The sequence below is a fragment of the Liolophura sinensis genome, chromosome 1, assembly GCF_032854445.1.
Source record: "Liolophura sinensis isolate JHLJ2023 chromosome 1, CUHK_Ljap_v2, whole genome shotgun sequence".
Lineage (NCBI taxonomy): Eukaryota > Metazoa > Mollusca > Polyplacophora > Chitonida > Chitonidae > Liolophura > Liolophura sinensis.
This window is the reverse complement of record NC_088295.1, coordinates 94,435,968-94,449,647: the sequence shown is the minus strand read 5'-3', so window position 1 is coordinate 94,449,647 and position 13,680 is coordinate 94,435,968. Positions and strand designations below refer to the sequence as shown.

The 13,680-nt window shown below is 41.8% G+C and overlaps 1 protein-coding gene across 1 annotated transcript; it reads left to right on the top strand.

The window, feature by feature from the left end:
- The first annotated feature begins 254 nt into the window (after positions 1 to 254).
- Positions 255 to 13,467, top strand: LOC135465986 (uncharacterized). The gene is made up of 12 exons (XM_064743372.1): positions 255 to 382; positions 1,936 to 2,018; positions 4,466 to 4,612; positions 4,817 to 5,014; positions 5,488 to 5,552; positions 7,543 to 7,666; positions 7,858 to 7,955; positions 9,009 to 9,292; positions 9,378 to 10,418; positions 10,867 to 11,522; positions 11,957 to 12,032; positions 12,339 to 13,467. Exons 1-12 carry the CDS (start codon positions 256 to 258, stop codon positions 12,494 to 12,496), a joined length of 3,057 nt encoding a protein of 1,018 aa, XP_064599442.1. The 5' UTR covers position 255; the 3' UTR covers positions 12,497 to 13,467.
- Positions 13,468 to 13,680: the final 213 nt, after the last annotated feature.

The following is a 13,680-nucleotide window of genomic DNA, read 5'->3' as shown; positions in this document are numbered from 1 at the left end:
CATTAATAAATAAACTGAAATAAATGAAGCTCTAAATAGGTAAGAATTTTCCTCGAAAAGCAGCAAAAATATGCCACTCCGTGTACACCTACGGTGTTGCAGGATTCATTTGCTGAAACCTGTGATATAGTGGCTGAAACCACGAAAGACGAACCTCAAAGACGAAACGTGTGCCCTGAACCATATCTTCAAGCGTAATTGAGAGTAATCCCCCTTGTGATAGATCTTCCTCGCGCACATGGTTGCATCTAGAAGATGGCGACTGTAGTGGCAGCAGAAGTACACTTTGCTCAAAGACTTGCTGGAAACGAAAAGAAGACCCGTGACAAGGCAGTGAAGAGGCTACGAAAATGGTTACAACTTAAAGCAGTGCCTACAAGGGGTAAGAGGGCAAGGGAAAAGTGTATTGGTGGAATTTCCAATTACCGTGTTGTTGTTGATAATTACGGAAAGTGAACACCGTGTAACACAGACCACGTTGTTTGCTGGTTCGGCCATCACAAGGTTTATGATGGTACAAAGAAGTTGTGGATATCTCCACTGGTTTTCTTATGATTAAACCCACTCTCTGAATGATTTTCTCAGGTTTTTGAATGGTTTTCTCACTGAAGTTAGTGAATGTAGACATTCCAGTTGTGACCAACGCAAGGACCAAATTGAGGGATACAAAATTGTAAACAAAATAAGGTGCAAATTAAAAAATGATGGTCTGGATATGTCGAATATGGGACTTACCACATAGTTCATAGTCCATTTCGCTCTAAATGTTCATTATTTTACCATAAAGGTAAAACGTTGCCACATCTGCTCTTTCTGAAATCAGAGGTGTGCCACATTTCTTGGAAAGTCCATGAATGAAAGTGAGACTCCCCCCACTGCTATTTTTCACAATGCACATGTGTGAAAAATCACAGGTGGTGGAGATTTCGTCTGGGTTGTAGACTGGACGAATATCCAAGCAAAATCTATGCTACCGTCACACAAGGGGCTCGGCTCCGGATGGATAAAAAGACACAGAAACAATCTTTGTTTGAATAAGAAAATCATAATGCTAAGCAAGAGCAGCCAAAACTTACCGCAGGGTTTTGTCTTTATCGCTGGGCTAAATGAATTGGGAGTTGAACGATGGTCAAGGGTTTTCACCTGGCCAAACAGCTGTGACGTAGTCAGTCAATTACAAAGGCAAAGATCACATGAGAGGGAGACTTACCTGCCAGGTAGCTTACCATTGAACTAGCGTCAGATGCAGGAGGGTGTGCACCATTTAAGTTGGAATTCCTACCAAATTAATAACTGTTTGGCTGGAATTGGACACATACCATGTAAGTCGTAGTTCAGTTGACTCTAAATGTCGTTTATTTAACCATAAATTCAAGCTATGCTTTGCCAAATCTTCTCGATTCGCTTTTAGTGGTGCAGAACATGTGGCACTAAGCTGTGCTTGGATAAAAGCATAAAGAAACGACCAATTCTTTAAATAAGAAACTTCCTCATAATGCTGCCATCCTAAATGATAGCAGCTGAAACTTACCACAAGGCTTTTGTTGGTATTGCTGAGCTAAATGAACTGAGAGTCAAGGGTTTTCACCTGGCCAAAAAGTCGTGATGTAGGAAATCAGTTACAAAGTCAAAGGCCACATGCCAGGTCGAATAACTTCCACTTGTTTACGGATTTAATAGCATGTGCATCAGGTGAGTTGGTATCCTTACTGAATAGTCTCCTCTACCCACAAACCTAATAACTGTCAAACTTGTGGATGTCTTCTCTGGATTCTTCATAATTTAACCCAGTTTCTGAATGGTTCCACAAGTTTTCAAATGGTTCTCTCAGGTTTTTAAATGGTTTCCTCCAGTTTCTGAATGGTTTCCTCAGGTTAGTAAATACTAATGCTTGTTGTTTTTGTAACTCGCTTCACTGCATTCTTGGTGTTACAGGTGACCTGTCAGACGAGGACTTACTGAAGATCTGGAAGGGGCTACACTACTGTATGTGGATGTCAGATAAGCCACTAGTCCAGGTGAACACTCAAGCCATCATTCCCATTTTTTAACAAACTAGATCAGCATTCTAGTGTGTCCTGCGGTTTTCTGTTAGCTGTGCCAATAGAACCAAATTTCCTTACACACATTCATGGTGCTGTACTGATTTTCTGTTGTCCATGCTGTGGTTTTGCAGTGGAACGAGATTGCCCTACATACATTCATGGTGCTATACTGGTTTCTGTTGTCCATGCTGTGGTTTTTCAGTGGAGCTAGATTGCCCCACATACATTCATGGTGCTGTACTGGTTTCTGTTGTCCATGCTGTGGTTTTGCAGTGGAACGAGATTGCCCCACATACATTCATGGTGCTGTACTGGTTTCTGTTGTCCATGCTGTGGTTTTTCAGTGGAGCCAGATTGCCCCACATACATTCATGGTGCTGTACTGGTTTCTGTTGTCCATGCTGTGGTTTTTCAGTGGAGCCAGATTGCCCCACATACATTCATGGTGCTGTACTGGTTTCTGTTGTCCATGCTGTGTTTTTTCAGTGGAACCAGATTACCCCGCTTCGATAGCAGTAGATCCAGGGTCAATCATGGGTCAAGTCACGCCTAAAACCTTAAAAGAGGAAGTCGTAACTTCCTCACTTGGTGTTTAGTATTAAGGGGATAGTGCAACGACTGGTTTGACCCATGTCAGTATAATGGCTCGGGTGGGACGGCTTACTAGAAGCAGCACTAGATAATAGAGTGGTGGAAATGCGTCCTGCTACAAGGAGGCACATTACATGCACTCTAAGGACTCCTTCATCATCATATGACAGAAATTGTTAAGTACAAGGTTAAACCCCAAGCACTCACTCACTCACTCTATGCTCCTACCACCAACAGTTCATGTTTTCCTCAGTTTTAATCATAATAAATTTAGTACATACAGGCTTACTTCACAAAAGGTACACCTTGATTGTTTTATGATGGCCATTTTATGATGAAAGGGAATGCGTGAGAAATCTCTCTGGAAATAGATGAGCATGAACGTGATCACCCAGTACCCAGTGGCATGTCAAATATCAGTGGCATGTCAAATATCCGTGGCATGTCAAATATCAGTGGCATGTCAAATATCAGTGGCATGTCAAATATCAGTGGCATGTCAAATATCCGTTAATATGCATGCAGAGCTCTTCCTGTACTTAGCATCCTGAAAAATGCTTACTTGCAAATTACCAGCGTATGATGATTCAGAGTGTGTTTATAGTGACAACTAACAACTACAGGGCTCAAAATTTCCACATTTCTGTTATACCTGTTCATGGTGTAATTTTTGCTGACAGAGGGCAAAAAAGTCTTAACTGTTGCTGGCGAGACTTGGGCATATTTGCATTCCAGTAATCATAAAACATGCACTTCATTTTGATATATAGCCAGTTAGTGTTGTGTGAACTTCTAATATGTCAACAACACGGACAAATCCTGTATGGCTCCTGATATGCCACTTGTACACAGTGCTACGGAAAAGGGGTCAAAGGTTGTCATAGTGTTCGGAAATTATGTTTTCTGTGTTTAATGGAGTTTTCCTGATTTCACATTGTGGAAAAGGTAACTCTTCTGCAATAGGAGACAGTTCCCATTGTAATAAAGAAAATGTGTGCGTAGAATGACATACTTCACTCAAATTAAATGGTAGGTTCACGATATATGTCTGTGAAATCCATTTGTAGGTAAAATAAACATGTACAGATATTAGTTACATAATGAGGGCTCAGGCTGCACAAGACAAGGCTGCACAAGACGTGACTTACCGTTACAGAAACAATCGTTTGCCATTTCGAGGAATGCAGGGTACATTATAGTATTTTGTATTTCATGACCATGGATCGAGACAGTGTTTGGAATTGACAGGTTTGTAATAGTCATCACCAGACTTGATATTTTCTTTAGTTTAAGTCATGGGTATAGTTATAGATGGCTGGTTGGGAGATCTGCACACGGAGTCAGTTACTTGACCCCGCGTGGTGTGGATTAGGGACCATAGGGTAGTAGCTGCCATGTAGGGTAAAGAAACAGGCGCGGGACTAATGACCCACTTTTGTCATCTTGTCGCTAACTCAGCCCGTGTGAAAGTAAGCGACGGTAACCAACGTCAGCAAACCCCACGCACATTCACCTTACTGTAAAGGGTTTCTATAAGCTATGGCGTGTTTTGTAATTGCTAAATAGTGTATCAGCTTAACACCATTTTAACACACAGTTTATATTACACTGCCAGTAACCTTCGAACGGTCATGGGTTTCCTCCAGGCTCTGTCCAGTTTCCTCTCAACATAATGCTAGCCGCCGTCGTATGAGGGAAATATTCTTCAGTACGGCGTAAAAAAACAAATCAAATAAATAAATAGATAAATTACACTGCAATATCCTGGATAACACTGTTTTTGCAAGCCGTAATATTTATTCCAAGTTTTTCACATTTTATTTCTACAGGAAGAACTTGCTACAACTATATCCAGCTTGGTTCATTGTTTTGATGGTAACACCTCACTGGTGTTCAGCTTTATACGGATATTTTTCCGGACGGAGGCCAGAGAATGGCACGGCATTGATCGTTGGAGAATGGACAAGTTTATGATGGTGAGTTGCTGGAAACTTTGTACTCGATCTTAGGTTGTAGAAAGCTGAAAAAACTGATTATAAGTGAATAAATTTTGTTATACAAATGTATATACAAATGTATATACAAAACCTGTAACATGACCGAGATTTGTGTCTCCTGGTTATAAATCCACGTGTGAGAACCGGTGTCAGTGGTCTTATGTTGAGTTGTCTCCCTTGCAGTTGATCCGTCGCTTCCACCACCAAAGTCTGGTGTACCTGAGGAATAAAGGCTGGGATGACACTCACCTGGCTCAGTTCACAGACATCATAACAACAGAGATCATTGATGTTGATGGTGAAGGGTGCGTTCCAGAGGGCCTTAAGTATCACATTGTAGACATTTACCTGGAGGAGCTGTCTAAAGTCGGGGCTGCTCAGGTGAGCGTCTGGGTAGCTGTGGTCATCGGAGCTGTCTGTCATGTTGAAGGTGGTGTGCTTTGTTGTTGGTATTCTTTAAACTCCACATGTTTGCAAGATTAGCTATTGGAGTAATTACCTGGTACAAAACAATGAGAAGCAGAGTGTATTGGAAAAGCTTAAGCTGCTGTCATATTATGCTTTATCTAATGTACATTAGACACTTTTAAATTTTATAGTCCCTTTTGAAAGAGTTTTTGATAATAGACTAGATTGAACAATGGTGTAGATGTGATCAGGGAAGCTGTAATGTTTTTTTCCGTGTACTTGGATTTATAACTAGGTCAGAATTAAACTACTATAACTTACGGCATCTAGTCTGGCTTTATCTGGAGTGATTGGTGACAGGTGTGAATGTACAGTGACACCTAGAATTAGATTGATCAAAGTTAAGCCTTTACAGTTTTCTATACGAAGGTGTGAATTTCTTACAGCTAACAGCCAGTCAGGTCTCGTCTTTCCTTAAGCCATTCTACTCTCAACTGCCAGCATTAAAGAGGTAAGTTCATTTGGTGTTTCCGTTATTTCTAGTTGAGTAGGAGGCTTCACAGTCAATAGTGCTGTGTATATTATACATATAGGTTTGTTTTTTCCATGTAATGTGTTCAAAATCAAATAATTGTTATGGATCTGTTCACACTTTAGACTGGCGTGTGGTACATTATGTATCCTGTTTACAGTTAGGCCTGGGGGCCTCCGTGGCCAAGTGGTTAGCATGGTAGTGCAGCATAGTGACCCAGGAGCCCTACACCAAGAAGCTCAAGCTGGCTTCCTTTCTAGCCATACATGGGAAGGTCTGCCACCAACCTTCGGCGGGTCATGGGTTTCCAGTTTTCTTCCACCTTTGATACTGACCACTGTTTTATAAGTGACATATTCTTGAGTAAGGCTTAAACACCAGTCAAATAAATAGTCAGACTTTGGTACTGTACATTCTCACTCACCTGTTTTATAAAAACTGTGGTGTGGTACCTTATGACTCACCTGTTGTTCACAGTCACAGACTCTGCCATTGTACATTATCACCCACCTGTTTACACTCAGACTGGGCTATGCTGCATTGTTACCCACCTGTTGTTTACACTGAGACTGTGGTACTGTACATTATCACCCACCTGTTATTTTACAGTCAGAGTGGGAGGCCTCTGTGGCTCAGTTGCTTAGCGCACTAGAGCAGCGTTATGACCCAGGAGCCTTTAACCAATGCTATCGCTGTGAGTTCAAGTCCAGCTCATGCTGGCTTCCTCTGCGCCGTATGTAGGAAGGTGGATTTCCCCTGGGCTCTTCCCGGTTTCCTCCCACCATAATGCTGGCCGCCGTCTATTTCGTATAAGTGAAATATTCTTGAGTACGGCGTTAAACACCAATCAAATAAATAAATAAATACAGTCAAATTGTACTATGGTACATTGTCACTCACCCACCTGTTTACAGTCAAACTGTGATACTGTACATTATCACCCACCTGTTGTTTACAGTCAAACTTGATACTGTACATTATCACCCGCCTGTTGTTTACAGTCAAACTCTGGTACTGTACATTATCACCCACCTGTTGTTTACATTCAGACTGTGGTACTGTACATTTTCACTGGTCTGTTGTTTACAGTCAGACTGTGGTACTGTACATTATCACCCACTTGTTGTTTGCAGTCGGACTGTGGTACTGTATATTATCACCCACCTGTTGTTTGCAGTCAAACTGTGGCACTGTACATTATCACTCACCTGTTGTTTACAGTAAAACTGTGGTACTGTACATTATCACTGAACTATTATTTACAGTCAGACTGTGGTACTGTACATTGTCACCCACCTGTTGTTTACAGTCAAACTGTGGTACTGTACATTATCACCCACCTGTTGTTTACAGTCAGACTGTGGTACTGTACATTATCACCCACCTGTTGTTTGCAGTCAGACTGTGGTACTGTACAGTATCACCTACCTGTTGTTTGCAGTCAAACTGTGGTACTGTACATTATCACTGAACTATTGTTTACAGTCAGACTGTGGTACTGTACATTGTCACCCACCTGTTGTTAACAGTCAAACTGTGGTACTGTACATTATCACCCACCTGTTGTTTACAGTCAGACTGTGGTACTGTACAGTATCACCCACCTGTTGTTTGCAGTCAGACTGTGGTACTGCACAGTATCACCCACCTGTTGTTTGCAGTAAGACTGTGGTAATGTACAATATCACCCACCTGTTGTTTGCACTCAAACTGTGGCACTGTACAGTGTGACTCACCTGTTGTTTACAGTCAAACTGTGGTACTGTACATTATCACCCACCTGTTGTTTACAGTCAAACTGTGGTACTGTACGTTATCACCCACCTGTTGTTTACATTCAGACTGTGATACTGTACATTTTCACTGACCTGTTGTTTGCAGTCAAACTGTGGTACTGTACATTTTTGCCCACCTGTTGTTAACAGTCAAACTGTGGTACTGTTCATTATCACCCACCTGTTGTTTACAGTCAAACTCTGGTACGGTACATTATCACCCACCTGTTTGGTAAGCTCATTGATGAGGAGGTAGAAAGATTAAGAGGGGAGACAACTGTTGATGACGCAGATGAAGATACTGCCCCTAGGTTAGAGGTAGGTGTCTACATGTAGCTTGGTTTATGATTGACTTCAGCATAACTGAATAAGCAGGCACAAGTAAATGATGTTTGTACAGTGCAGTTATACTTCTCCTTGTTTAACATTCTTAATGAAAGACAAAACTATGCATTTACATATGAGATCTGGCAGAAAGTGCTGTGATAGGAATCTGTTCTTGTTAACAGGTTAACCTGGAAGACCTGGCTGAGAAGCTGTTTGAAGAAGCCAAGGCCAAGTCCTGTCTGGCCAGAAATAGACCAATCATCTACCAGCTGGTCAATAGGTAATGCATTGCTGTATTAAAAGTGAAAGATTTGCAGGAAGTGTGTGGGGAGTGGTTGCTACCCTAGTTCTTTGTAGTATTGGGACAGATATTAGTGTGCAGGGACAGATATTAGTGTGCAGGGACAGATATTAGTGTGCAGAAACAGAATATAACATTTCTATCCCAGCTTTTTGGATAAGTAAAGATATGAGTTTGATGTTCATTAGATGGTGAGAAAACCATGTGAGAAAAAAGAAACTAAAGACTCCTGCTACAGTTACATGTATAAGTAACTTAAAGAGAAGGCCAGGTGGCCCCAAAATGAGAAGAAATAGGAAAAAAAATGTAATTATTGGCCGTTACCTGATTGACAACAGGTGAACATTGTGCCGCTAATCTACACACATATAAAGATGAAAATGGATAAAGATATCACACTGTGCGCCCAATGGGTGTATCCTTCAGTCAGGCAGCCAGTGGGTGTATCCTTCAGTCAGGCAGCCAGTGGGTGTATCCTTCAGTCAGGCAGCCAGTGGGTGTATCCTTCAGTCAGGCAGCCAGTGGGTGTATCCTTCAGTCAGGCAGCCAGTGGGTGTATCCTTCAGTCAGGCGCCCAGTGGGTGTATCCTTCAGTCAGGCAGCCACTGGGTGTATCCTTCAGTCAGGCAGCCACTGGGTGTATCCTTCAGTCAGGCAGCCAGTGGGTGTATCCTTCAGTCAGGCAGCCAGTGGGTGTATCCTTCAGTCAGGCAGCCAGTGGGTGTATCCTTCAGTCAGGTGCCCAGTGGGTGTATCCTTCAGTCAGGCAGCCAGTGGGTGTATCCTTCAGTCAGGCAGCCAGTGGGTGTATCCTTCAGTCAGGCAGCCAGTGGGTGTATCCTTCAGTCAGGCAGAACTGGAGTTATGACCATTCCCAAGGCACACTGGGTCCTTCACCCATATATCTATCTGATTATATAAATGCAGAGTACCGGAAGTATGGCATTAAACACTAGTTAAATAAAGGAATTAATAAAGAAATACATATCAGATAAAGATAAAAAAAGTCAGTGTGTGTAAATGTGTTGGCAGGCTGCAGAATGTCTGTAAGGGTATTCTGCCTGATGAAGGTACAGAGGGGGTGAATGAGCACCAGGACCCTATACAGTCCTCTGACATCAGCTTTTATAGTTATGTGTGTAAATGTGTTGGCAGGCTGCAGAATGTCTGTAAGGGTATTCTGCCTGATGAAGGTACAGAGGGGGTGAATGAGCACCAGGACCCTATACAGTCCTCTGACATCAGCTTTTATAGTTATGTGTGTAAATGTGTTGGCAGGCTGCAGAATGTCTGTAAGGGTATTCTGCCTGATGAAGGTACAGAGGGGGTGAATGAGCACCAGGACCCTATACAGTCCTCTGACATCAGCTTTTATAGTTATGTGTGTAAATGTGTTGGCAGGCTGCAGAATGTCTAAGGGTATTCTGCCTGATGAAGGTACAGAGGGGGTGAATGAGCACCAGGACCCTATACAGTCCTCTGACATCAGCTTTTATAGTTATGTGTGTAAATGTGTTGGCAGGCTGCAGAATGTCTGTAAGGGTATTCTGCCTGATGAAGGTACAGAGGGGGTGAATGAGCACCAGGACCCTATACAGTCCTCTGACATCAGCTTTTATAGTTATGTGTGTAAATGTGTTGGCAGGCTGCAGAATGTCTGTAAGGGTATTCTGCCTGATGAAGGTACAGAGGGGGTGAATGAGCACCAGGACCCTATACAGTCCTCTGACATCAGCTTTTATAGTTATGTGTGTAAATGTGTTGGCAGGCTGCAGAATGTCTGTAAGGGTATTCTGCCTGATGAAGGTACAGAGGGGGTGAATGAGCACCAGGACCCTATACAGTCCTCTGACATCAGCTTTTATAGTTATGTGTGTAAATGTGTTGGCAGGCTGCAGAATGTCTGTAAGGGTATTCTGCCTGATGAAGGTACAGAGGGGGTGAATGAGCACCAGGACCCTATACAGTCCTCTGACATCAGCTTTTATAGTTATGTGTGTAAATGTGTTGGCAGGCTGCAGAATGTCTGTAAGGGTATTCTGCCTGATGAAGGTACAGAGGGGGTGAATGAGCACCAGGACCCTATACAGTCCTCTGACATCAGCTTTTATAGTTATGTGTGTAAATGTGTTGGCAGGCTGCAGAATGTCTGTAAGGGTATTCTGCCTGATGAAGGTACAGAGGGGGTGAATGAGCACCAGGACCCTATACAGTCCTCTGACATCAGCTTTTATAGTTATGTGTGTAAATGTGTTGGCAGGCTGCAGAATGTCTGTAAGGGTATTCTGCCTGATGAAGGTACAGAGGGGGTGAATGAGCACCAGGACCCTATACAGTCCTCTGACATCAGCTCAGCTGTGAGGAGACTAGAGAAGCTGGACAAGCACTTATACGAACAAAGCGGACTCAGCGAGAGGAAGAGGAGGAAACGAGAAAAGCTCAGTGAGTCAGTCTTAAATGAAAACACTCGGATCAGTTTTGGGGAGATGGAAGTCCATCGCATGTAGTCTGTATAAACATGTCTTGATATTTTTCATCTGAAAGTTAGAAACTACAAGGCTCCAATTGTGGCTGTCTATCAACAAGCCATACATTTATTGTGATGTCATAATTCAATCTGTTTGGTCAGCAAACGAAAAGGCAGAGTGTTCTCTGTGTAGTCAGCTTTTGTTACCAGCAATGTGACCTATAGGCACACAGAATGTTAGGTGAATGGAGGCAATACAATATTACCTCCAGACACTGAAGAACTCTGGGCCCAGCTACATGACTTGTTTTTGTGTGTCAACCTAACATGTACATGTACTTCTATCTGTATGACAGAGTTTTCTTTTCCTTCACACACGCCATAAATGTAAAAATTAATGGCTAATTACCATGTGTTTTCTAGTGGGAATCATTGCAGAAGAGCACAAACTTGAAAAGGAGATAAAGAAGAAAGGGAAATCTGGAAAGGAGATTAGCTCAGAAAATGACCAGTCCTTTGCCATAGAGATGGAGGAGGCAGACATTGAAGAGGTAGCTGTTCCCAAAAAAGCACGAAAAAATGGCAATAAAAAGGAACAAGATATATTGACTGTAGATGTCAACATAAACATGGCTAGTTCTGAGGATTCAAGAGAGCAAGAAGCTCCTGAGAAGAAGAAACACAAGAAAAAGAAGAAAGTGACAAACAATGAGTCCATAAATATGCTTATCTCCGAGAATACAGAGGAAAATGTCAAATCAAAGAAGAAAAGAAAATCCATTGACAATGTTAGCTCCACAAACAGTTCAGAAACAGTTCCAGACGATCCACCCGGGGAAGAAGTGGACATCTGGATACCTAACAAGAAATACAAGGGCAAGTTTAGTGGCTTTGACCCCACACTTCAGCAGGGGAAGTTTCCTTGTCAGAAGCATCATAGGAAAACAGAGGTCAAGGCCGCTCCTGCCAGTTTTGCTCAGTTTGAGGAAGGGTTGAAAACGCCGCCAGCTTTTGTCAGGAAGGCATTCACGAAGTTACGACCACCACAGACAGAACCTGTCAAAAAGAGCAATAAGATGGTAGGTAAATCTGCATGTCAGGGAGTTTTAGCTCACCTGTACAAAGAATATGCTCTTGTCAGCATGTTAAGGGTGGTATCTCAGAAAATACTGCCTACATTTTGCTCAGATTTTACACATTGGAAAGCACAAAAGCACGATATGGATGTTTCATATTTGATGCCCCATGTGAACATTTCATAATTACTGTCTTTTGTGTAGTAGAATTGAGGTAAATGTTTAGAATGATATAACAAAAGGCACTGCATGTTTAAAAATCAGGTTTTGCATTCATGTAATGCACAATGATTTTACATGTAGCTCTTCACCACCCTCACCACCACATCTGTTTTTATGTATTTGTGATGTGTTTATGGTGATGCCTGGGTGGGAATGGCACACTCACGGCTCTGGGTTTTTAATTGCCTGACCCAACGGTATGTTGAACTTTGCAGACACACGTTAGCAATGGAGCGCACTCAGCTGTGAAGAAGCGGGTTAGCTTTGATATGAAGAGGAACACCTCACAAGGTAAGCTCTAGCTGATTTGTTTGGCTGTGGTTTTCTCGCTGCGCGTCCCAGGCACTTCATTCCTGTTCATATTCAGCTGCTGTGTGTACAGTCAGCAGTGGAGTACTCAGCAGCGCTGCTCTCTCCCTGGTAATCATGCGCATCGTGCGAAACCTCTTCACTCAAAGAAATGCTCATTTCCCTACGGGAGCGTTGTTGCAGGATAAATTCAGTATAGGGATATGGTATTCCAGGAATGAATTGTATGGTGCACCACTTCTCCACCTGGGTCTCCCTGATATTTGCTCTATCCCATTGTGTTTGCAGATTTTAATGACAGCATGAACGTCAGCGCAGAGATACCATTCAACCCCGAAACCAAACCTGACCAGAGTATTCTCAAGTCTCCTCTAACCAGGCCAAGGTTAAAGGGAAGCAACTCCAAGACCAAAGGGAGACGACTGAGAGCATCTGATTTCTTCTGATCATTTATGGCCTTTACCTTGGCAGAAATCACCTGGATATGGTTTGCTAGCCCCCCAGCGTGTGCATCCCCTGCTGTCTCCTGTCTTACTGTCCTGCTACAGGTGTGTCTGCTGCTAGACAAGGACTGTACTCTGACACAGAGAACAATGTGTGGCCATGCTTGTAGTATAAGGATAGCACTGTGCAGACAGGACAGCTGTTCCTAACCTGTTCGTCTTGACATGTACTCTGACCATCAGTTTCTCATCCAATTCTCCTTTTCTAAAACAACTGCTCATTGTTTGCAAAGTTTAGGAACAAGCACCAAACTTTTAGTGATGATAAATGATTTGTCATCTCAAACTGAATAAAATTATGGTGTTAAACAAATATACCAAATATAAATACAAATATACCATTGCTGAATGAGTATATAAAATTATGTATTATCTGTCAGTGGTTATGGTCTGTTTGTGAGAGAATTCTGCAGATGGCATTTCTTTGATATTTGACACCTGATTGTTAGTTATAGATGTGAAGTGCATATATTATTGTGTATTTTATAAAACAGCAATCAGATAAACAAATGGATAAAGTGCATGTATTATTGTGTATTTTGTAAAACAGCAATCAGATAAACAAATGGATAAAGTGCATGTATTATTGTGTATTTTGTAAAACAGCAATCAGATAAACAAATGGATAAAGTGCATGTATTATTGTGTATTTTATTAAACAGCAATCAGATAAACATATGGATAAAGTGCATGTATTATTTTGTATTTTATAAAACAGCATCAGATAAACAAATGGATAAAGTGCATGTATTATTGTGTATTTTGTAAAACAGCAATCAGATAAACAAATGGATAAAGTGCATGTATTATTGTGTATTTTATTAAACAGCAATCAGATAAACAAATGGATAAAGTGCATGTATTATTGTGTATTTTATTAAACAGCAATCAGATAAACATATGGATAAAGTGCATGTCTTGGTTTAGACAACTTTAAGACTTAAGACTTTAAGAATAAAACACACTATCTGTTGTGACAGTCAATGAGATGTTAAGATTAGTTTCCTTAAGCTTGGCGTGCAGAATAACTTAAAACAGAACTCCGCTCAACTCAAGTGTTGTGTGGGCGTGGGATCTGAAGCCAAATGGAATCTGTACTGGTTGTACTCAATTCGCAGTTCTGTCAT

Coding starts and splice junctions, on each gene's coding strand:
- LOC135465986 (XM_064743372.1), top strand. CDS start 256: ATGGCGACTGTAGTGGCAGCAGAAGTACACTTTGCTCAAAGACTTGCT. Junction 383..1,935: donor TAAAGCAGTGCCTACAAGGG/GTAAGAGGGCAA, acceptor TTGGTGTTACAG/GTGACCTGTCAGACGAGGAC. Junction 2,019..4,465: donor CAGATAAGCCACTAGTCCAG/GTGAACACTCAA, acceptor TTATTTCTACAG/GAAGAACTTGCTACAACTAT.